At 50.0% G+C, this 25,431-nt stretch overlaps 1 protein-coding gene across 11 annotated transcripts in view; it reads right to left on the bottom strand.

The window, feature by feature from the left end:
• CUX2 (cut like homeobox 2) overlaps positions 1 to 22,928 on the bottom strand; it is a 53,916-nt gene extending 30,988 nt beyond the window's left edge. For 2 of the 11 annotated variants that reach the window (XM_015275553.4, XM_040648435.2), the window contains exons 1-2: positions 12,918 to 12,965; positions 12,724 to 12,838 (exon numbers count right to left, since the gene is read on the bottom strand). In XM_015275553.4, the coding sequence (XP_015131039.1) occupies positions 12,724 to 12,838; positions 12,918 to 12,922 (120 nt within the window). In that variant the 5' untranslated portion in view covers positions 12,923 to 12,965. Of the gene's footprint in view, positions 1 to 12,723; positions 12,966 to 22,158; positions 22,739 to 22,843 lie in introns of those variants that run through there. The other 9 variants (XM_015275554.4, XM_040648436.2, XM_046901272.1 and 6 more) reach the window with 7 other exon arrangements.
• Positions 22,929 to 25,431: the final 2,503 nt, after the last annotated feature.

Below are 25,431 nucleotides of genomic sequence, written 5' to 3'. Positions count from 1 at the left end.
ACGGCCTTTGGGGGCTCCTTCCAACTCAAACCATTCTGTGATTCTACGATTACCATTTTCCAACGTTGTCGCTTCTTGAATTACTATTACAGACAAAAAAGCAATTAAAAACATCATCATCCCCACCAGCGTCCCAGGGCTGGTGCCAGGACCAAGCCGAGCTCCCATCCCCCCAAGCATCCTACCCAGGACAAGACGCAGCAGAACCATGAGCAAAACCAAGGGCGGCAAAGCAAACATCCCAGCCTCCGCACAGACAAATGAGAGGCTGGCGGTAGCACCACGGCGAGCACAAACTGTGATCTAATTGTGCTGTTGCTCCATCATCTTTAATCAATAGCATCCAGGGCTGCCACCACTCGCACAGCCCAAATCCCAGCCTCCGCCAAGAAACAGCGTGTTGTTAAAAAGCCCAATAGCTTTTCCCAGCTAATAGGTGGCTCATTCCCTCAACCCCGCTGATTTTTTAAAATAAACCTAAATTCCAATAATTGTTTAATGTTCATTTGTATTTAGCTCTGGCTCACCTACCCTGTCCTCCTGATGTCAGAAATTGATATTTGGTTCAGGTGGCTAGGAAAAAAAAAATAATTAGGAAACGGTTTATCTATCGTCATAGTTGAACATGCTGGAGGAGCTGGTGTGTGTGCACCATGGCCTCTGCGCTCCATGAATCCAGATTTGCTCCAGCAGCACCTGCACCACAACCTTGTCCCCTACAAGAACATCCCTACACCCCCTACAGGAGCATCTCCTTGTCCCCACCAAGCGTCCCCTCATCCCATACAAGAGCGTCCCTTTGACCCCAATAAGAGCATTCCCTCATCCCCTACAAGAGAATCATCGTCCTCAACAAGAGGATCCCTTCATTCCCTAAAAGCACATCACCTTGTCCCCAGCATGAGCATCCCCTTCCCCACTCACTCCGAACCAGGCTGAAGGTGCTCCTGGAAAAGTACAGGAGCACAGCAGCCAATTCCTGCAGGAGATCCATCATGTCAGATTAGCAACTTAGTTTCTTATTAGCTATTTTCCATCCTATCATATTAATATTTGTTTTCACTAATACAATGCAGGAGTCTTATCATATTAGCAACTTTCACATCACATTAGTGAAAACAAATACTAATACAATACAATACTAATATGACATGATCTGACGGGAAATTGCTAATACAATAAGACTCCCCTACCATACCAGTGCAGAAACCACACCAGCCCCACTTCTGGCTCACCCTGAACAAGGCACATACCTGCTATTCCTAAAAACAGCCCCGTGCTCTGTATCCAAGGACATTGGAGGAATGAGGAATGATGCCCAACACATCCCAAAATCCTTGCCCCACCACACAGCTGACAATGGCAGGAGGCTCAGACACCCATGTGAGCTATATTTTCCACACCTGGAACAATTTTCCTGCTTTTCTGCTTCATTTTGCTGCTAGTTCCACCTCCAATCTCCAACCCTACAAACTCTGGGCTGGAAAGCAGAAGCCAGAGGGAATTTCCCAAGGGCAAGAAGGGGTGGACATGGTTTCCGCAGCACCGCACCTCCCTAGCCATGGAGAAGAGCATCCAAAGCGTTTCTTTCCAGCAGTGCCAAGCTTTGGCACGCTCAGCAATTTTCTATTCTCTCAGCAATTTTCTGTTCTACTGAATTAGTAGTTTGTATTGAATTAGTATTCATTTTCCCTAATATGATGTATAGGCGTAATCGCGTTAGTGGCTCTGATACCATACCGGGCTCCGCAATGGGTGTACAGCCCTGCCCCAGAAGCTTGCACAGGGGAGCAGGAGGAGATTTCACCTCGGCTTGGGCTTTGGAAACCAAACAGGTCTGAATTATCGAGGAGGTGGCTCTGCTCAGAGCCAGCACTAGGTTCCCTATGAGAAAATGTCTCACGTTTACACCCAAAGGAGCTGCACTTGCACCAAAGGAGAATCAACCCCAGCACGTATGAACTTGCCAGCTGCCAATATGTACATCTATTGATTTTAAGCACCCATGTCTGAATGTTCTGCATGGAGAAATCCCTGACCCCATCTGGAATTAGGAATTAACCAATGAAGTTTGGCATGGGCTGCCCAGGGAGGTGGTAGTCATCGTCCCTGGAGGTGTTCAAGAACCATGGAGCTGTGGCACTGAGGGACATGCTTAGCAGGCATGGTGGGGATGGGTTGACGTTGGACCTGGTGATCTTAGAGGTCTTTTCCAACCATAATGCTTCTAAGATTTAAAGTTACAACAAGCACAAGAAAGAAAATCCTATAAGAAAGCCATGCACCAAAGACTAGTAGCAGCACCACATGAGTTCTCAAGCCTTGCTCAGTAGCTGTGTTGCACAACGGGCACGCTACATACATGTATGTATATGGCACCCTCGCTGCCAACATCCCGCAGAGCCCCTCACACCATCCTGACCCCGATCCCAGGAAGTTTCCTGGAATGAAGAGCTCCTGGCACACATGGAGATGCCGAAACGTGCCCCCATGCACTCGGAAACCCAACGCAAATCCCGAGCCTTCACTGTCAGTGCTGTATATCACTTTGAGATATATACCATATTAGCAAAAAGAACTGAATTATATTGCATTCATGATGCAATTAAACACTTCACTAGGAATCAATGTAAAACTGATGAGGCCTGAAAGTAGTGCATATGGCTTAGAACATTATAAAACATTACCTTCACTCAAATCCTTTTCAGTAGCAATTTAAATCTTCTTACAGTTACTGCTGCCAATGGTAAACCATCTACTGATTCATAACAGTGCATGGGAACGAATGAATTTTTTTAAAAATTTATTCAACTACTAAATTACCCATGAAACCGGAATAGCTGACAGGAGTAATCTGAATTATTATTAGCTCTGCAAGTATTCTGCATTAGCCAATTTAAAACCACGGCTCACAGGCAGAAACCAGTTAGTACAGGCAGGGTGTTAAATGACTGCCATAGTTCTTCATTTTACTGCTGCTTACGTTTAAAGGTCAAGAGATAAAAATTACATATGACTGCAAACACAGAAAGGGTGTTTATCTTTCTTTTCTATGAATCAGGTCAACCATAAACTTTAAAAACATTTGGAGATACAAACATACAAAGTAGGATGCCTCTGAAAGAGCTCAGACTTTGTGGGGGCGTGCAGAGGTATTGGGGGGGTTCCTGCTCCTCCTCCTTATCCTCATCATCCTCATCCTTGTCCTCATACCCATCCTTGTCCTCATCATTCTCCTCCTTATCTTCACCATCCTCATCCTTATCCTTACCACCCTTCTCCTTATCCACATCATCTTCATCTTTATCCTCATTCCCCTCCTTACCCTCACCATCCTCCTCCTTGCCCTCACCATTCTCATTCTTATCCTCACCATCCTCATCCTCCCTTGGTTTCATGTTTTCCTTATGCTCATGGCCCAGCAAAACTGGAGAAGACCCAAATGGACCAAGGTTTTGGGGCTCTGCTCCACCAACCTCATCCTATGCGCAACCATGGATGTCAGCACCCCAAGACATGGTTTTGGGGTCAAAGAACTGAGCACCCCAAGCCATGGAGGGCCTCAATCTGTTCCCACCCCCCATGAGCATGCTGCCAGGGACTGCACTGCTGGTGGTGAGGAGGAGGAGGAAGAGCAGGAGGAAGAGCACAGCAAGGAGGCCGTGTCTCTTTAAGCGCACATAACACTGCATCATCCTTTCTCTTCCTATTTTCGGTTTTATTAGCAAAGCAGCACAATGTTTATACTAGTGGGTATTACATTTGCCAGAACAATTACAGTATGACAAATGGCACATCAATGTAATCCATCAACTCGGCTGAGACAGGAATCCTTTATCCAGGGCTGCCATTAATTCCCAGCCCAGTCCCTGGGGTCCCATGCGTCAGTAGCCATGACAACCTGGGGGACGCCGGTGGCATCGTGCCGGTGGGGACGGGCACCCTGCACCCAACCAGGGAGCACACAGAGCCTGCGGGAACCCCAGCTCTGCAGCAGCTGCGGATTCTCCTGTGTCTCGTAGCACGGCTGTGCTCACAACCTTTGCACTTTTTGCTCTCCACCAAGGGCGATAATCTCGGAGTTTTTGTCCCTGGCAGCCTGACAGACGTTCTTCAGGGGAGTTTTCAGAAGTTCATCTGTCTGAAACGTGCACATCTGTAGTAATCGGGTTAAAATTGACCGAAGGCATCAAATGTTTTGGGGGGAGGCAGCACAAGCTGGGAGCCTCAGCTCTGCAGGAACCGAGTTGGAAGTGGTGGGGCTGGTGGGGATGAACGTCATTCAGCTTGCAGATCTACACAGGTTTAAGTAAAAATGCAGGTCAGGAGAGACCAAGCCAAGACACCACGCTGGACCAGGCCATTCGGGGCCACAGTGAGTTCTGAAGGATGGGTGGAACTGGATGGATGAGAACAGGCTGTCCAGGCAGGCTGTGTAGTCTCCTCCTTGAGATCTTCAAAAGTCAGCTAGACATGGTGCTGGTCACCCTGCTCTGGGTGTCCCTGATGGGTTGTGTCCCTCTGGGTGTTGGACCAAATGGACCCAGAGGTTCCTTACAATCTCAGCCAGTCTGGAATTCTGAGCCACAGCACTTTTCCAGTATCATGCCTGGATGCTGCCATGTGTGTCAGGTCCCACCAGCGCACAACCACAACTGCACCAGGGTTTGATCACAGATCAGATACAGAGTGAGATAGATAAGGGATGACATATGGGATGAGATCAACCCATAGCTGTATGGGAACTGTTGAGTCCCTGCCTGAACCACTGATGGAGCACCTGGGGAAAGGACCCGGTCAGCCCTGGGAGCACAGGTGAAGGCAATTCAGCTGTGATCAGAAGGGGTGTAGCCTGGCTGCACCTCTTAGACCTCATTTAAGGGCTGACTGCCCCTGGGATTGGTGAAGCATTGCTCTGTAAACCTGGAGTCTGCTGATACAGGTAAGCAATCTTCTTCCCTTCCTTTATAGCACCTTTCTATTGTGCTTATCCTTCTGTCATCACACCCTTGTTGTAATGCCTTTCCCTTTGTGTTGATTTGTCTAATTGCTACACGTGGCCAAGCATCACAGGAAGCAAATCCCATGGAAATGCTCTGGGCAGCCTTTGGGCAGCCATGGGATTCATGCAACACCTGTAACTGTACAAGCTGGCCAAGGAAAAAGACAAACAAATGTCACCACGCAAGAATTCCCATGGGCACGGTGTGCCCTGCAGGTAATGAAATGCCTCTCAGAAGCCAAAAGCAAGAGGAAAATCAAAGCCTGCTAATGGACGTGAGCACCCTGGGGTTGTTCTCCGCCAAATCAGTCTGGCCACAGCCCAGGGATGCAGGCAGATACCAACTGTCTCACCTGTATCATTAAGCCATTACCAGAATCATCTTATCCCCATTTATAATGCTCAATACATGCTCTGAAGACTTCTCTAATACCGTAATTAGATGGAACACTCAGAGGGATGGATTAAATCAGGATGGTATTTTATGCAATGGTGCTGTGTTTTACAGGGGCCTCGTTTGAAAAACAGGGAAGAAACACAAATTCTCTGTGGGTGCAGGTGACTACAAGTGGGGCTTTCTGATGACACAGTCCTTTGGGTCATTTTCCTATGCTGGGCAATGTGCAGGGCCAGGCACGGCCTCATCCAGTGTCCGCATCAGCCCAGATCCTGTAAATCATCTCTGAGCCGTCCCCACAATTTATAGGCAGGACATTAAACATTATGGCCACTGACGGCATCAAATTACACTTGAAAAATTGAGTTCTGATGGAAAATGAATTTAAAACCTAAATTAAATTAAAATCTAACTAAATTAAAATTAGGTTTCTAAACTAAAATGACTTTTTAATATTTTTCCTAGGAAAAAAAAAAGTACCCCTTCTGTCAACTAATAAAATCTGCCAGTGTCTTTTACAGCTGACAAGTCCTGTCTGGTTGCAGCTCTGGTGCTGCTGCATTACAACTAACCAGCACAGAAAAGGGGCTGACGGTCATCAGCACTGCTCCTCCAACGGGGCTGAGAAAGGACAGCAATGCCTCCAAGCAATTAAAAAATAATCCTAATTAACAGGATCCAAGCAAGCAGCTGGATGGGAAAACCCAGCACTGTGCAATGGGGACAGCTTGAGATGCTCAGGGACCAGAGCCGTCTTGGAGCATGGTACTGGGATGCCATCGATGTGGTTTTCTCCACATTTGAGGTTCCCATTTATTAACTGAAGCCTCCCAAAGTCTATCCCTGGTCGTTAATGGTGGTAATTAATTCATCCTGCTTTTTAAATAGCGTTCGATGCATGAGTCTGCGTGCTCACATCTTGATCTTTCGTTGTCACGGCTTTGATAGAAGAGATGCACAGCCAGCTTGGGTGACCATACATCTATTGATTACCAACACAGGCAGGTTGAGCACAAACCCTATAACAGGACACATCCAAATGAGCTACATCAAGCACATAGCTAATGGGGCACCGAGCATCCTTGGGGTATCCCAAGAACGCAGAGGGATTCAGTGATGCGGGACCCAAGGGTGGGATGGAACCCCAACCCTGTGCTGCCCACACACCCACCCCAAGGAGCAGCGTCTCCGTGCTGCTTCCAAGCCTCCTTTTTTATCTCCTGCTATTATTTATGGCTTCACTCTGCTGGCAGCTCCTCTGCGGGGAACTTTCCCTGCTCGCCGCTGCCTCACCACAGCCCAGACTTGGGGGCTCGCCTGCCAGACGCCGAGCCCAGAGCCCTCTTTCAACAACATTAATTATCTCTGGCTTTCCATAACAAAAAAAAAATATCTTGACCCCACTGGCTGCCAATAGCAGGGAAGCGTGCGGAGGAAGAGGCTTTTATCTTCACATCGCAGAGAAGAGCCTCGTGTTTGATCACTCGGGGTGGGTTTTTTTTCCCTCTTTGTACATTTTGAACTTTATAGGCTGATTAATTCCTCCTATGGAGGTAAACTGCTGTGTACGCTCTCGAGTGTTGGCTTGATTTTCCTCCTGTTTTAAAAATAAAATGTCTTCCTAAGAAATTAAACCAGCTTAGCACATCTCTGCTCCATAAGCGAGCGGCAGAGAGCCTCAGCCTGAATAATGGGGCAGGGGGAGGGGAGCGGGGCAAGTTGAAAAGATTTCTTTATTTTAAATTAAAGTTAAGGATTAGAGGCATCAGGCTCTCAAGAGTTATTGTGAAAGCCTTTTTAGAAGTCCCGAGTGGATAGGCCATAATCTTCTTTTAAATGGCTAAATTTAGCAGCAGAGCACTCCAGACCTCCACGCATGATGGGGACACGGGATTGGGATTTTTCCTTTTCTTGGCTTTTTTTTTTTTTAGGTTACTGCTTCATAAAGACCTGAAGAAGTCTGGAAGCAGAGAGCCTTGAGCATGCATAACCCACAGTCCTGCAAATTGCCATCAACAGGATGTGCAGAGGAGGAAAGTCGTACAATACAAGCACAGAATGGCTTGGGTTGGAAGGGACCTCAAAGATATTGAGGTCCAACCCTTCTGCCATGGACAGGGTTGCCAACTAAATCAGGGTCCCATCCAACCTGCCTTGAATACCTCCAGGGATCGGGCATACCTAAGTCATGAGAAAAAGGTTGTGTCCCCTCTGTTCCCCTCTGTTCCCCTCTGTTCCCCTCTGTTCCCCTCTGTTCCCCTCTGTTCCCCTCTGTTCCCCTCTGTTCCCCTCTGTTCCCCTCTGTTCCCCTCTGTTCCCCTCTGTTCCCCTCTGTTCCCCTCTGTTCCCCTCTGTTCCCCTCTTCATTTCTCCAGCTGGGAAGAACCATCACTAACATTGACAGCCCAGATCAAAGTCTCCATTCATTGTGATTTACCCCATACCTATTCATTTTGCCAAGTTATTGTAACCCTTCCCTCCTCTCAAGGGTCAGTCATCTCATGGGATGAAACTCTGAGCAGAGAATCTGGCTTACATTTTATTCTCTACCTTGAGGTTTGAGCTTCACAGCCATGTCTAAAAAAACAAAGAATTTGACTGAGTTCACAGCTACTTCAGATGATAAATGTTTCCAGATTTACGGTAGTTATTCATGCAAGGACTATATTACATGTAAATCGATACCATAAAGAACAATTGGCTAAAAATATAAATACCATGTTTAGGCTTCAGTGATGTTAGCAAAGTGGGGTTTTTGTGTCTCCATGCCAGCTGACCATGTCCCTCAGTGCCACATCTCCATGCTTCCTGAGCACCTCCAGGGACAGAGACCCCACTACCACCCTGCACAGCCTGTGCTGATGCCTGACTGCTCTATGGGAGAAGGAATTGCTCTAATATCCAACTAGAAAGAGATGCCAGCCTCCTGCAGAGGAGGTTTAAATGGGTTCCAAATTAATGCTGTTGGTACCAAAACTCACCTCAGTGAACCCATTCTAGTTCAGAAGACAGAACTCAGCGCTGTCAAAACGTGTGCCACCAACTGCATCCCATGGGTGCTTTGCAAGGGAAATCCTGGGGACATGAAGTGATGAAAACAGGTAAAAACAGGAGGTTTGGGGGTTGCTTGCATTGAGTTTTTGGGCTGCTTGTTCTGTGGGAGTGAAGGGATGAGAGGGCACTGTCCTATCCCAGGTGGCTGCCCTGGGTCCCCAAGCATTCACCACGAGGCCACTGCTCCCCTGGAGTGGGCACCCTGCTTGCCACAAAAGCAGCAAAATCAAATGGCAAACTGTGCAAAAACACAGCTAAAACGAGCTCTCCTGTGCTGTGTCACCAACACCATGTCAGGACAGGCATGAGAGCAAGACCCCTGGGTTACTGCCAAAGAGAGACATCTCTGCCTGCAACTACATAACTCAGAATAAAAAGACAAAGCTGGAACACGGCACAATTAATGCAGGAAGCATCGATTTCTGCCCAGCACCAAGCTGGCTCATTAATTCCAGGTGCTCCTACAAGCCAATTCCAGCACAGGCTGCTCTGCAACGAGAGAACAACGCGAGAAGATCGAAGGGCAAAATTCCTGCCTGCAACCACCACCCAGCAATGGGACACAGGGGGACCTGGGGAGGATTTTGGGAGCTCCCCACCCAGCGTTCCCATCCACTGCAGGCATCCCAGCTGGCAGGGCAGCATCCTCCTGCCTTAATGAATGCCAAAGCTGGTTTGCACTTGATATAGCCTGACAAGAGCAACAATCACAGATTAGGAAGAAAACTTCTTGCTTTTCAACAAAGGTTAATAAATAGTGACAGCATTAAGTCTATTCTGATTAACTATGCTGAAAGATATTATTGCCGTTTGTAACATGGAATCATTATTGGATTAAGCACAGTGTATAAAAATGAAATGTGAGGTTTAATCTCCAGCGCAGGAACGCTGCGCTCTGATGCAGACCGTGCAGCCCTCAAAGCTTCCTTGTATTAAATGTTGTAACTCGCTCTGCCCAGAGATAGCATCTCACACACACTGCCTTCCCAGCTTTTTGGGTTTTGCTTTCCTTGGCTGAAAAAGTCGCCACAATTTGTCTTGAGAAGCAGCTACAAAGCGAGCCATATGCTCTGGCCAAAGCCAAGAGCAGCCCCCTGTTTTTTCCCAATGCAGTACTCTCAGCATTGGAACGGGTGGATGGATGGGAATGGATGGATGCATGGATGGATAGAAGGGGATGGATGGATGAATGGATGCATGGATGGATAAGGCTGTGTGTCTGCTGCACCCCCAGCAGGGATGTCAGTCTGTGAAGGACTGACAGACAGGAACATGGCACTACAGTGCCACCACATCCCAGGCACATTCCATGCCTTAGGGTTGGTTGCACCATCACTGGGAGAGGGAGAATGTCTGTAAGGAAAATATTTTCGAAATAAACCCCTAAAAGCAAAACTTTCGAAGTGAGAAGACCAACACACACAGTGTCCATATGGAGGAGAGTGAAGGGAAAGCAGCGCAGATACCCAATTATTTGCTGCAACCTGCTCATTACAGCATGTCATAGAAATTCTCTTCAGCACCTCATACAGCATTTGCTTATGAACCCAGTGTTCCAAAAAGTGCTTCAACATTACAATTGGACATCCTCAGCCCAGACTTCCATATCTCAGTGACAGCCCAGTGCCACCACACCACGCCAGGGAGGAACTGGACCTGCCAAACTTGTTTCCTATAGGAAAAGCATTTCTGAAGATGTTCTCACCTGAAATATCAAGAAAGCCTGATATTTCCAAGCATCTCCCAAAAGAAAATCATTCTGTTTCTTTTCTAGTTTAGGATTAACTCGTGTTCATCATTTGTACCACTGTTATTACACCTACATTATTTCATTCCACAGCACCAGGACTAGTTCATAACACGACACGAAAGCTTAACATTTCTATTACTGCATATTTTCTTATTTTTAAAATCTTCAAGAGCAGCTGCTACCTAAGCCTGAGTTGAAACTCCTTATCTCCTTTCCTGGATCAAAGGAATGACTGTGGAAACAGAACTGGTGTGACACCTCAACCAAAGCCTGTGCTGCTCGTGCTGTCGGGGAAGTGTTTGACACTTGTGTTAAAGCATCAGACTATTTCATTACAGCCTCAGCCAGAGAAGCTTGGATGACAGGAGATGCTTGGATCAATCAGCATCCAGAAACGGCCTCCCCTTATGATTAAAAACATTAAATAATAAGCTGGTTTCGGATAGAGCTTCCAGCAGGGCTGCAGAGCGTGGTAGGTGCGGATGTGTAATGAAGCAGAGTAGTAATGAGGGATGGCACATAGGTAAAAGCCAGGAAAACAGAATTTGGAAGGCCTGGGGACAGCCAGGAAGATGAGAAGCCACTCATGGAGCCAGAAGGAGGTTGGCAAAGCCCCAGGGGAGCCCTGGGAAGTAGCAAAGGAGCCTGCAGCAAGCTGGCTCACATCCCGAGAGGCTCAGCACACACATATAGCACTTTTTCACTTGGAGCGGACACAAATTATTTGTGAAATTGGGTTAGAAAGGAAGATCTCAGGTGCCATCAGCTCCATCTCCTGCTGATGAGACCATGTAAGAGCTCTGGTGGTCAGAGATGGGATGGAGACCTAAGACCACAGATGGTGATGTGGAACAGGGAAAAGGGACGTGGGACCTGGGATGCCCAGAGGCAGTGCCACTGTCCCCATCCATTGCTGTCCCACTGAGCTACACCAAAGATGGGGACCTCAATACATCCAGGACATGGAATCTCCTCAGTGGACGTGCTCGTCCATGCGGAACCAGACTTGGATGCAGATACCACACATGGAAGGGATGAGGAGAAGCCTGCCTGGTCCCAGCCGTGCGAGAGGAACCTTGCGAGACAACATCCCCATGTCAATGCTGCCACCACAATGCCACCAGGGCCACTGACCCCAAACTGGCTGCGAGCTACACACCGAGCAAACACCGCCTTTAATTGGCTAATTGCACATTGCCTTCCAGCACGCTCACTGCCGATTTTCTCCAACACTTTGGCTCACACCCAGGACCAGCAGCATGTATTCCTCAGGCTCAACCACGCAGAACTTAGGCAAGGAGGGAGCAGGGAGCAGCCCAGCGCATCGATCTCCCCGCGGTCACACCATATTGCTCAGCTTCACATACCCGGCGATCACGAATCCTTTGGCCATGGGGTTATAAAGCATTCTCTAAAACATGAGAAAAAGATTAAGCCTGCTTATAGTTAATAATATACTGTACACTGTCTGTCAAGCTGGCTGTTTGCTATTGAGAGCCTACTATTAGACACTTATTTAAAAGGCCTTTCAAGGCTTCTGAAGAAAGTGCAGTTATGCATTTTTTTTTTTCTGGCAAGAACTACTGTAGATAAACATCAATTCGCTCCTGCGGATCACAGTCGCAGTAAATAAATTTTTCAGGAAGCTAAGTTCCATACAAAGGCTTCGCAAAGCTCCCATTTCACACAACATCAATGTTTGGCCTCTGAGAAATAAAAGCTCTAAGGTTGCCTTATCCGAAGCTAAATTATCAATTGTAGCTGCTTAAAAATAAAATAAAATAGGGCATTGCAATGAGAAACCAGCGCAGACGATGGGAAGCAAACAACGTCGTTTCTAAACAGCTCAGAGACGAAATGGGGAAAGGTGGTTCTGCTGCAAATTGCTCTCGTCCCTCTGCAAAGGAATCTGCAGCCCCAAACTTTTCAGTGCTGCGTGCCTCAGCCGTGCAGCAGGAGGCACTCAGCACACCGCAGGTCCGTGCAGCAGGCAGCTCGCACTGTGCTCCTTAATGGCTTCTTCAAGTAGCAGGCTGGGATTATCCACTATAAAAGTATTTGTTACCAAAAAAACCTCCACGTCAGCTAACAGCAAAGCGGCTCCGTGGGAAGGCATGAGGCAGGAGCACAGCATCTCACACCCTGCCCTGCATCCCACACCTTGCGTTCTATCCTGCATCCCGTCCTGCATCCCACACCCCATCCCACATCCCATCCCATATCCCACAGCGGGATGCAGCTGTGCCACACGTGCCCCATGCCATCACAGGGACTCAGCGCTGTCGGAGCCAGCAGAGCGCTAGGACTCAGGCTGCCCCATCTGCTCTGTACAGGAGGGATGCTGGGCTCTGTTATTGTTTAATTATCAGCCGAACGCGAAGGAAAAATACAGCAACCCCTTTAGACTGAGGTTACGTATGGCGGGGGGAAGGGATAGAGAAGGAAAAGATGACTTCTGCCAAAATGCAACCCGTGTCATCCTAACATGCTCAAATACCTCAAACCGTAGGAGCCTCATACCTGGAAGAATGCCTTCAAAATCCCAGGAGAAGGAGATCCGATGACGTGCTGCTCCCAATGACTCCATCCCAAATTAGCGTAGCCTCCACCTGCTGCCTGCCGGCCTGGGGCTGTCCTGGGCACGGGTTCACAGACCTGAATTCACCTGTTATTCCCTTAAATCCCAACTGAAGGGGCAAGGCGACATTTCTGACCTCATCGCTTCCCTTCCCAGGAGGACCCCAGCACTGCACTGGTGGAGTGACCCCTGGCCGAGCAGTGCCCAAAGCCAGGCACTGATCCACTGTTTGTGCACTTCCTCTGCCGTGACACACAACAGCAATTTGGAGAGTTAATGAGTGACCAGACGAGCCGATGCCTCCCTCAGGCATCAACCCGGGGCTGTCCCCATTACCTGACACATGGGATCACCTCTGAGCCTTCGAGCACCAGCCTGTCAAACAGAACCCAGCTCAGCTGACCCCATACTCTTTGTGAAAGTGCTGGTTTCAAACTAAAAGAGGGGAGATTTAGACTGGATATAAGGAAGTTTTTACACTGAGGGCAGTGAGGCACTGCACAGGGTTCCCAGAGAGATGGTGGTGCCCCATCCCTGCAGACAGCCACGGTCAGGGGATGGGGCTGTGAGCACTGATGGAGCTGTGGGTGTCCCTGTGCACTGCAGGCAGTGGGAACAGATGGCCTTCGGGGGTCCCTTCCGACTCATACAGTTTTATAACTCTATAATTTTCCTTTAAATCCTCTTCAGAAAATAACCAGTGGATGCTCAGCAGATGAGCACGTTCTCCATCACTAAAATAAACTTAATTTGAAAGTCAGGACCTTGTGACACCCATTGCTCTCCTGAAAATAAAACCACCAGGGATGATGCAAAGTGCATATTTAACCTCCTGACGTTGCTCATGTTTTTTAGCAGATGCCCATCCATCACCTGTCTCATTGGTACCAGGATGGGACCTGAGGCCCCACTGCCCAAGAGGCAACTCTTGCAAGAAAGAAAAGCAAAAAAAAAACAAACTAGAAAAGCAAAAGAAGTGCTGCCACAAGCCCCCATGGTACTGTGATCTTAATTGATCCTTGGCAAGAGGGAAAATATTTATTTAGGTGAAGGAGACTGCCAGAAGGCATGCATTTTAAAAGTAAAACTGCAGAGCACCCAGGGCAAGCCATGCAAATTACCTCTAGAGCCAACTTATCTGCATCAATACCTGCCAGCAACTGGGCTCCACGAGTGATCCATCAGCGCCCGCCCAACAACCGCAAAGCAATCTTTAATCCGGTGACACCGTTTGCAAAGTTCTATTCATGAGACTTTTACCCTTTCTGTTATTAAAAAAGAGTGAGGGAAAGGAAGGAGGTGGGAGCTGGGTTTTCAGGGAGTCCCACTATGCTGGTTGTTAGCGATCGCTTCGGGCCGAAATTCTGACACACCAGCTCCTACTTATGGGAAAATTTATTTTACGCCTGCTTTTACAAGAAGAGATGTGTGTAGGTATTAGGATGTGATGCAGCACATTGGGTTTGGGATGCCTGTTGTGCCTTGAGCACTAAAAAAATAATGACAAAAACATCATCCCCACTCAGAAATTAACCTGGAGTGGGAATTCAGCTCTTCTGGATTTAAAGGTGATGGTGAAATTGTCCGAGTCACTCACATTGAAGCTTTGCTCGTGCGCAGGATTTTGGCTGGAGACCTTCCTGCTTTGGGTCAGCTCTTGGGGTGGGTAGCCACCAGTCCACGGGAAACGCATCGGTAAGAAAGTGTTCTTGCATCACTAGCAACAGATCTCTAAATCCAGGTATCCCTTAAGCACTTAGGGATTTACAGAGGTGCAGGGTTGGATCCGGCACCCATCGCGACGCTGCGGAACCACGAGCAATTTCTCCTGGGGGAAATGGGGCCAGGGGGCCAAGGATTTGCGTATGGGTAAAAACAAACAATCCTGTAAATAAAGAGCACCTCCACTCTGTCTCCACAATGCTACTCTTATTGAGTGAGTCAGATGTTCTGCTGATTAAAAATTGATCCATTTCAAAATCTAATCAACAGAATAGGATTCTTTCATATGTTATCAAGGCAGCTGCTGACAACAAAAACCAAACCTGTTATTAACCCATGAACCCCAATGACCTGAACCTGGCTGGGCTCTGGAACCGTAAATTATTCAGTAGTCCAAGAGCAATCCCGTAAGCCTGATGAATTTACGCCCTGACTGGAGCCTTTGTGGGTTAAAGCCAATATCCCACCCCATGGGTCTCCGGGGACGCGGTTCACGACACGCTGCCATTCTGTGTCATGCCTGTGAATACATTACCAGCGTCTGCTTGGCTTCACCTTTCAAATGTCTGCTTCTTTGCATTCTTTTCTTTTTTTTTTTTTTACTTTTTTTTTTTTTTAATATAAAATGACTTTTGGGATCCACATGGAACTGGAAGGGTCTTGCAGCAGCACTACACGAGGCTGCAAGCCCGAGCGCTGCTGAGGTGCACACACGGTCGGGGCTTGGCACAACTCCCATTTAAGCAAAATTTCAAGAAATAACGAAGACATTTTGCACCCCTGCTCTGCTTTTTGGGCTGGCAATGCCACTTGGCTGTCTGCACACCTCCTGCGATGCTTTCTGGAGCAAAGGCCCCCCCCTGCAGCACTGCTGCACATTTTGTTTTCCGCTCCCACACCAGCAAGGTCCCAACCCTCAGCTTTAACCAGAACGGTGCCGTGTAAACCAAGCTAGAAGACAGCAATTCTTCCCTTAAATACTAATATATTTATAAGTTCAATGGTTCTTTGACCTCTCCTTAAAGCCCAAATAACCCTGGGGAGCCCCTCTGGAGCTGCCGCTATCGATTCTGTCTGGCAGCCATCTCACAGCCAGCATCACCCAGGGCTGCCCTGTGCCTCAGGCACGACACAGAACCCATCCTGCCCCATGGGAAAGTCCAAATCCCACAAGAAGACCCCAGGCCCTGTGCTTCCATGACCCAAGCTCCAACAGTGCGTGCAGAATCACAGAACCGTTAAGGTTGGAAAACAGCACTAACGCCACCAAGTCCATCCCCAACTCATCCCCGCCATGCCCACTAACCACGTCCCCAGGTGCCACATCCACACGGTTCTTGAACACCTCCAGGCCTGCTGGACACGGGTGTTCCAATCCCATCTCAGTAGGAGACGCTACAAAGCTGAATTTGCAGCTCTGCAGCCCCCAGTTATGTTGTCCCTCCACTACCATTCCCAATATCATTTCCCTACACCGGGGCAGGCAGATCAGCTCCCTCCTCACCACCCCATAATCACACTTGTACGAAGCCGTTGCCGTACATAACGAAAAGAGAAAGCATCCTTGGAGAGCCCAACAATCAGACAATTTTTAAGATCATGGAGCATTAAACCATTCCCAGTAGGGTTTACTAATCAAACAGCCAAATCCTTCATAACCAACCAATCCCTACAGAGCAATTAAATCCTTCCCCTTTAAAACACTTGGCACACTGTCTGGGGACAAAAAGAAAAATTTGCAAAATTCATTTGATAAATTAACCAGGGAAAAGAAAGAAGTGAATCAAGCTTTGTTCTTTTCATTTTTTTTAATTATGGAATTCACAATGCCTGAATAATGTTTAATAAGAACTATGAAAATTCCTAACAGTATTACAACACAACACAAAAGAATTAACCTGGTTACCGTGAAAAATTGCATATTTAATTAAGAACAGAGAGTTCAAAACTATCCAGAGATTTCAAAAGTACCGTTGCCTAAGGGGCTAAATTACACGCTCGCAGTGCTGCTAACAGGGCTGGAGCGCGCAATCATTACCCAAGTGTCCCCATTAAGTGACAATGGGCAGATGACATCAAATTCATTTCAAAAGCAACAGGAACTGAAGCATTCACTTGGGTAGTGGAAGGGAAAGCGACTATCCTGCTGGTATAAACCAGACCCCTTGTTGATAAAGGCAATAATTAAAGAATAATGTTAATTAGCTGCTTCTATTTGAAGGAGTGCTGCGGTAGCGGGAGGCACAGCGGCCCCAGCTCCGCTGCTTCTGCAGCGCTCCGTGCTCACGCGGTGCGGAATGGCATGTGGCTCCTGGACAGACACAGCACTTCTGGGGTCAAAAAGTGGTGTTTTGGTGAACTCGGGGCCCTTGGGGAGATGGCAGAGCCACGGGGGCTGTCGGCGGCTGGTCGCCAAGAGCATTCCTCTGCAGGGCACCTGCATCCTGGCACCGCCAGCACCCGTACCAACAGGGAATGTACCAATGGGGATTTGAGCAACGCTCTTTCTTCAAACCCTACCTGGCCAACATGCTTCACATTGGGTTTTAGCAATGTTTTTAATTCCAACCCTGCTTGGTCCATGGGCAGAAAGTTCCCAGTTTTCGGCCTCCATTGGCCTCCCAGCTTGCCCCCCCCCACCTCCATCCATCCGTTAGCCAAGAAGCCAGGGGACAAACAGGGTAATGATTACCCGGCTCCCAGGGATGAAGCAATGTTTGCAAACCTCTCCATGATTAATAACGAAGAAACGCTCTCTGCAGCACTAACGCACAGCCTGGTCGCGGTGCTCCCCAGACCCCGCTGAGCTGAGCAGCCGTGCTTACACTGCACATCACCAGCACCAGGTAATGCTTCACGATGTTCTCCTGACGGAGGAAAACAAAGGAAGCCTGAGGTCCTGACTTCAGCATACAACTGCACCAGCGTTACCCAAGGCAACCGCAGTACGCTTGGAGCGGCTGACGCACGGCGTGGCTCCCACCGGAGTCATATTTACATGGGGTTCCAATGGGTTATTTACTTTTCTAGAAACCCGTGTTGCAGGAGAAGCCACCAGCATGTGCACACCCACCAATTAATGCGAAAACAGCCGTGCATTAGCAGCAAGTCACTGAAACCGCAGCTCCATCAATACCCTGGGGTCCTGTTGGAGCTTTGGGGAAATCATTGAGTGTTGCACCAAACTAGTAAAAAAAATAATAATTACACAGCGAGGCCATATTAAAAAGCTCTGGAAGAAGTCCTCGGTGCGTGCATCTGTGCCAGCACTCGTGTGCATGGAACTGGGAAACTCAACTTAAAATCCATCATGCCCATGCATCCTCCCTATATGGCTGCGTTCCCATTGCATGACCCCAAAACCTCAGTTCTCTGCCCATGAGCAGAGAAAGTGAGGCACGAGGGTGCAGGGCGGCAATGGAGCGTGGCACGTGAATGCCACCAGGGTGTGGTTCCTCCCGCTTTGGTTTTGCTGTTGTTGCAAAATGTGCTGGGAACTGCAAAAAAAGGGTGATTAAAGGGGTGGATGCTAACGCCACGAACACTAGGAATTGTTACAGAAGGGAAAAACTTTTTAATAAAGTCTGCAAGTATATATTCCTCCTTTATCAACCTCAAGATTTATTGACCTGAGAAGCCATATTGACTGAATAAATCTTGATAATGACCCCAGCAGAAGTCAATACCTGCTTATTATCTCCCAAGTTGGGGAATTACATCTTTCTATAATAGGAGCAGGATAGAACAAAATGTTCCAACCACCTTCCCAAAGCCTTTTGGGGGGAGTGGATGAGCTCAGTGCAACTGTTCCAGGTAGAGGCAGCCCACACTGTGCTGCCCATCGCTCTCCATCTCAAGGAAAGCAATGCTTGCCCACAGCACTGCGTTGTGTTGAACCCACATGAGTTTCATTCACAGCAAGGAGCAGGATGCTCCCATTGGTCTGGTTGTCCCACGGTGATGCCCTAAAATTCAAGAGCAATGGGACTGGCACATGGGGCAGCACCGTGATCCAAGGAGCGCCGCTTTCCTCTTGCTGGCAAAAAAAAGAGGAAAAGCATTGAATGTGTCAGCCCCAAAGCCACAAGCTCCCTTCCCAGCTGAGCCATGGCTTCTGCATTCAGCGCTGCTGTTTCTCTTGCCAACTGCTAAGTTTACGTTCAGCAGAGAAAACAGGAGCAGTGGGACCGGAGCACACAACAATTATGCCTGCATTTTTATTTGAAGTCTCTGCAGACAGCAAGAAAAATTAACTGAAGGGAGCAGCTCCTGTGCCAACATATGGAGGGAGATGAATAGCTGGTTCTCCATGCTCCGCTGAGGTTATCTAGTTAAGCAAGCACCTCCTAAAGGACTCGCAGGCTGGGAGCGTGCTGTTTGCTTAATCTGGTCATAAATAATAATTCGGATCGCTGAGCGCTTTAACATTCAGCTCCACCTGCACGTGGGCTCAGAGCCACAACACCCACCCAGCAGCCCCACATACTGGGGGCATGGCAAACCTCAAAGCTCTCCTGGGCATCCCCATGGCCTCCATAAGCAGCCAGGAGGTCGCAGGGCTGCAAACCTTTGCTCCCATCCCATGGGATCAAATTATATTTTCATCCCTGTCCCTATTTGCCTCTTGGTCACAATCTCTTTTTTTTATTCCCCCCTCTGAGGCCACAGAGACAATCCACTAAACTGGATCAGGAGGCCAGCGCATATATCTCTAATGGGCTGAAGCACGCACACAATTAATTAATGGATTTATTAATTAGGGAAGAAGTCACTCTTCGAGCTGGAATTGGGGTCACCAGTTTCTAAAGTGAGAGCTGCAGAGCTAAAGATAAACCCTCATTTTCTGCAGCTCTCTTCTTGTCTGGCAGCATCTCAATTATTCAGCCACAGGAAAAAAACCCACATTACACTTCGGGAACTTCAGGGTCTGACTTTCAGCCGATCATAAAACCCAGCAGCAGGTATTGCAGAATGGAATTACAGTGACATCCAGACCACGGGGCCTCCAGCCACCAAGGTTTCCACAGGCCACACTGAGCTCTAGCTCCCCACTGGCAGTGGTGGGGGCATTCCAATGCACTGGCACAGCTGCCCAGGGAGGTGGTGGAGTGACTGCCCCTGGAGGTGTTCAGGAAATGTAGGGATGTGGCACTGAGGGACATGGTTAGTGAGCATGGGGTGATGGGTTGGGGTTGGACTTGGTGGTCTTTGATGCCTTTTCCAAACTTCGTGAGTCTATGATTCAGTCGAGGCTCCGTGGCAATGGGAGGGACAGAACTGCTGGTTACTGTAGACCTTGATCAATATGAAAACAGAGAAAGAAACACCACCGCCATCCCTACAGACACCTGGCTACAAAGCATGGCTGCAATATTAGACAGCAGAGAATCCACATGAGGGAGAACCACCTATAAATCCCCTGCTCCCTGGAAACACGTCCAGAGGAGTACACACCTATTAGACAGCACACAACCCAGCCACAAGACAGACATCTGCAGAGAACCTCTGTCATTTCTACTGCTCCAAAATTCCATTCATTTCCTCAACACCGCCCATGTCCCACCTGGACCCTTGGGTAGAAGCTGGAGCCACTGAAAAGCCCAAAACACATTCACTACTCAGTAGTGGTGCAGGGTGGCCTGGAGGGCTCCCAGACTGCCCAGGAGAAATACCAACACTTACAGGGGATGGGCAGCATCGTCTCTGTTCCCACCACGGAACTCCACGGCTCATTCAGTGCAGTTGACCACCGTCACAACCGTAGGGTGGTAGGGAAGAGTGGGGCTCCTGGACTCTATGATCCTAGTAGGACCCTTCCAACATAGGATATTCTGTGGTTCTGTGATTCTCCAGCCCACCTTCAGAGTCCCAAATTACACAGGGTGAGGAGGGGAAGCCCCCCAAAACCTCCCAGACTCCACTGGGGCGACTGTGCTGGGGGCTGTTCTGCAACAGCACCGCGAGTTTCCTCGTCCAGGCTGCAGGAATTAAGCTTCAACCAAGAGGACTGATAGCTTATTTACTGCTGTCATCTATATAAAGAAGAATTTTGACACATTGTTAAATGATAGCACATTTAGATAAGTCAAGCTGTCATATCATTTAATGGATGTCTAAACTCCCTCTGTAGCTGATATGTAAAATTTATGCACTTCAGAATATCATAAGGTTATAATATTTTAATCACATCCACATCCTTTTCCTCCTTCCCCAAACTCTGCAAACACGATGTCGGGCACCCAACTTTCTGCCCCAGTCTGCATGGGGTCAGCATCCTTGTACAGGGGGACACAGCCCCAGTGCTGATCTGCATAATGCGATGTGGAGCCGCTGATAAAAGATGGCTCTAATAGGTCTCTCTCCCCTCACTCGTGTATTTTTTAGCCCAAATCAGCAGCTCGCAACTCTTCCTGTTTTTCTGCTGGTTTAGCATGGAACAAGTGAGAGCAGAACGGCACCGGGAATGGTGCTTGTAATCCATACAGCCCTAAACCCAACGTCGTAAAGCAGAAGCAAATTAAAGCACAGAGCAAAATAAAGGTATGAATCCCGTTATGACTATTATACACAAGAAAGCTGTAAAAAAATACTGCATTAGTAATGTACACAATAAAACAATCTCATAACCCAGTGAAATATGCCAGGTATTATCTTTGATAGAATTTTATCTCTTCTCATTTCCGAGCCTATTTGCTGTAAAAGGGCTCGATGCTGCTTCGATCAAAGTGCCGCCGCGCAGCACATTATCTGCGTGTTTTACATATGCCCACCATTCATCAGGGCTGCTCAAACTCCGCCGTTCCCGGCAAGCCCTAGGCCAGCTCAGCCCCACGCGTTAAAGCCCAAGAAATAAAGGCAACGAGGGGAAAAAAGCTCTCAGAAGAAGAATAAATGGATTGTTTCCCTTCTATTTTTTTTTTTTTTTCCCTTTTCTTTTTTTAATAGAGGGCACCAGGCCAAGCTGGCACAAGGTCACCTTTCCCACTGTGATCCCGCAGCGCTGCTGCCTGCCCACCACTCCGTGCCACCGCCGCTCCCCAGTGCCACCAGTACCCGATGCCATCGCTCCCCGTTGCCGCTGCTCCCGGGGGCTGCCAGCCACCTACCCTCCACCCTGCAGAAAAGTCGCTGCCAGTATTTACTATGAAATCAAGCTTCTGCACGCACCCAGGAAAAGTCATTAGCATGATGCACCCGGGAATGCTTTCGTATCCTGAGCGCTCATCCCCCTAATCCCCTTCTGACCACAATGCCATAAACGAGCAGAGGTGGCCGTGCTACCTGCAGTACTTTTGGGGCCGGCGATCGAGGCCGTGGTGCATGATCTGTTTAAAAGCCGAAATGTATTAAATGCTGGAACTGTTGATACAGCACCGAAGCCTTGCAAAAGCACATTTAAATTTGTTGACTCCCCCACGAAGCACGCCGCGATTTCAACTCCGTGATCTCCAGGAGGGATAAACCCTTTTAATATCCCTGTAAATGAGCATTTCGGCTTTTGTGGCGGCTCCAGGTTGGGTTTCATCCCATTACGCGGCGTTCGCAGAGCCATTGTGTCGCTGCCCGGCTCTCCACGAGCTGCGTGCCCATGGAAGTCTCACATTGTCAACACTGCCGGTTTGTTCCCAGGTCATTAATGTTAACAAAGGACTCACCGTTAATTTCACAGCCCGATGGGGACGGTACGGGTGACCCGAGCGGGACCACAAAGGATCTCTCTGTTGGCGCTGTATCCATCACAAGGTGACAACCGGTGCTCCGAGAGAGCTCTCAGGACCGACTCAACCTCCCACCGCCAATTGGGTTCAGCGACATGCGGGGCTGCAAATGTGCGCGCTCCGATCCTCCCGACCCCAATAACAATGGGAGCGCAGGAGGGCTCCAGCCAACCCCGAACGCATCGCATCCTCCTCCCGCTCCGTTCCCTCTCTCCATCCCCGCTACCACCGCCTCCGCATCGCTCCCCGACAATCGGCAACGACAATTACCGGGTGAACACCGGCACTGCGCGGGGGTTGGGGAGGGGATCCCCCAAACTTAACGACGGGGCGGGCAGCGAACCCCGCCGTTCCCCGCAACTTCAGCGCCCCCCCCCCCGCCCCCCCACCCGCCCCCGGGGCTGTCACCTCGGGCGGCTCCATGCGCTGCTCCGTGCGAACAAAGAGCGGCGGAGGAACGGAACGGCGGCGTACCGGGGATCAATTTCTGATACCTATCGATGGCGAAGGGCGGGAGGAGGGAGGGAACGGCGAGCAGCGGGGGGGGAGGGCTGGAGGAGGGCCCCCCCTCCGCCGAACCCCCGCCGGGGTTGAGGCTCTGGGGGACCGCCGCGCCACCAACCTGGAGCCGGCGGACATCAAACCGCGTCCGATACCGGAGCATCGATCCCACGTCCGCCGCCATCTTTGGGGGGGGGGGAAATAGGGGAGGGGGGGGGGCACGCTGCCCCCAGCGCCCGGCCCAGCGCCGGCCCCGCCGCCCGCCCGGACCCGCCCCGCGCCGCGCCGGTCCCGACGGGGCGGGCAGAGGGCGGCCCGGAGCCGCGGGCACAGCTGCTGCCGCCGCCCCGCAGCGCTCCGCTCTTTTGTTAGCGCAGCCCTGGGCGGCCCTCCCCGAGGGGAAGTTTCTCGGTTATTTGCGGGATTTGGGGGGAAAAAAATAAATAAAGAAAGAAACAAGCAAATAAAAATGCTACAAGGCTTGGGGTGGGCATCGGGCAGCTACTGCAGCAAAGCGAGCACAAAACCTCCCCGCCAGTACCTGCTATTGCTTTCCCACCCGTGCTGGGGTTTGCAGGTAGGTGGTTGAGCAGAGAAGCCCGGCTTTGGAGTGTCCCCAGCAGGGAGCGGGCAGTGGGACGTGATGCTCCTTATGCACAGGTAGGAGCTCGGCTCTCATCCAGCCATGGGGACAGGCCTAAAGGCCGTCTGCTCCCACTGCCTGCAGTGCACAGGGACACCCACAGCTCCAGCACTGCTCACAGCCCCATCCCCTGACCGTGGCTGTCTGCAGGGATGGGGCACCACCACCTCTCTGGGCAGCTTCAGTGTAAAAACTTCTTCCTTGTATATCCAGTCTAAATCTCCCCTCTTTTAGTTTGAAACCTTGTCCTATCGCACAGAACCTGCTAAAGGGTCCTCTTCTTTCTTACAGCCCCCCCTCACCCTTCTCATCTCCTCCACGCAGAGATGCACAGAGCTGCCTGCAATCCCAACATCACAAAGCACCTCAAGCAAACAGGACGTCAGAGTTCGACAGAAGGATTTGCAATACTCTGTGTTAGGGAGAGCCAACCAGCACCCCCAGCCCTGAGCCCACCCTGTGCCCCTCATACAGCTGTGGCACTGAGGGATGTGGTTAGTGAGCACGGCGGGAATGGGTTGGGGTTGGGTTTGGTGACCTTAGAGGTCTTTTCCAGCCTTAAAGATTCTGTGGCACCAGGTTGAGCGTCCAAGTTTGCTTCTCTGGAGGAACTTGGTTGAGTTTCTGCCCTTCGGTGCCAACAGCTGCCAGTGTCCTCTCCGTGTCACCTCGCTGGTGGCCTGGGATGGCTCAGCCTGCTCATGGCTGATCTCATGCCCATCAATTACAGAAGAGCCAGCTCACAAATCAGAAGTAAAAACGAGCGTGGCGTCCCCAGTGAGCAAATCAAATTGTGGGCTTGGGAGGAACGCCTCACTTCGGCCAAATCGTTCCTAACTCAGTGGGAGCCAGGAGGAAGAGGACACAGTGTCACACCTGAGCCACATCCCCGGCCACCTCGGGGGCAGTGGGGGCACCAGGTCCCCCCAGCCCTGGCAGCACTGCGGGATGCAGGTTAATAAATCAGTTTGTCTCCAGAACGGCTTCGCTTTGTGCGCCTGACAATAGCCCGCTGTAAATGGCAGCCCCTCGCCTCCTCTTCTGAAAGGCTTTTAATTAAAATATGGAAGGGGATTTTCTGCATACTTGAGGGGAAAAAAAAAAATAGTTGGGTTTCAGCACGCTCCCATTTCAGGCGTTAATTTATTCTCGCCTTCCTGTCGTTTGTGATCCGGCCGATAAGTCCTTTGTGCGGTGATCTGACCCCATTAAGCAGCGTGGGCAGTGAGTGCCACGTGCCAGCCTCCTCCCAACAGTGGATGCTTTGTCCCAAGGGTGGGCAGCGGGACACGAGGACCCACACTGAGCCAAACCAGTGCCATTGTGATGAGCGGAGACATGGCAGGCTGTGAGGCTGAGGCAGCCCCGAGCTCAGGGCTCTGCTACTCAGCCAGCGGCCCTTGCAGACACCCACACAGCTGCTGAGTCCCCCATCCCATGCTCAGGGAAGGCAGCACAACAAGAACTGGGTCCTGGGCTCTGGGAAATCCTGGAAGGGGTCCCACCCCCCACTGCCCTCCCATCTGCCTCATGCCCTTCTGCAGTGTCCTGGCCTCCTCTGGCCTGGGAAAGCAGAAACCAACCCCACAGCAGGCTGTGCAGCTGTGTAATGTGTTACTGTCTTCTCTCTTTCCCTCTCCCTTTCCTCTCCTTTCTCTCTCTCTTCCCTGTCCCTTCCTTCTCCTTTTCCTCTCTCTCCCTCCTCCCTTCCTTCTCTACCCTCTCCCCTCTCTCTCCCTTCCCTCTCTCTTCCTTCTCCCCTTGCCCTCTCCTCTCTCTTTCCTCTCCCCACTCTCCCTCCCTCCCCTCTCATTTTCCCCTCCCATCTCCCTCCCTGCCCTCTCCCTGCCCTCTCCTGCGTCCCCGCCGGCATCGGGGCCCGCCCCGCGACCGCTGCAACGGCGCCACCTGGCGGCCATCTTCGGGGTGTGCAGCGCGTCCCGCCGGGTGACACTGCGGGGGGCAACGAGGCGACACGGAGGGACCGGAGGGGACACGGGGAGAGACGCACAGGGACACGGGGAGGGACGCGGAACACGCTGATGCTCATAGCTTTCCCCCATCAA

This window comes from Gallus gallus, chromosome 15 (genome assembly GCF_016699485.2).
Source record: "Gallus gallus isolate bGalGal1 chromosome 15, bGalGal1.mat.broiler.GRCg7b, whole genome shotgun sequence".
Classification (NCBI taxonomy): domain Eukaryota; kingdom Metazoa; phylum Chordata; class Aves; order Galliformes; family Phasianidae; genus Gallus; species Gallus gallus.
Note: the sequence above shows the minus strand (reverse complement) of the source record. Positions and strands in the feature narration are given on the sequence as shown.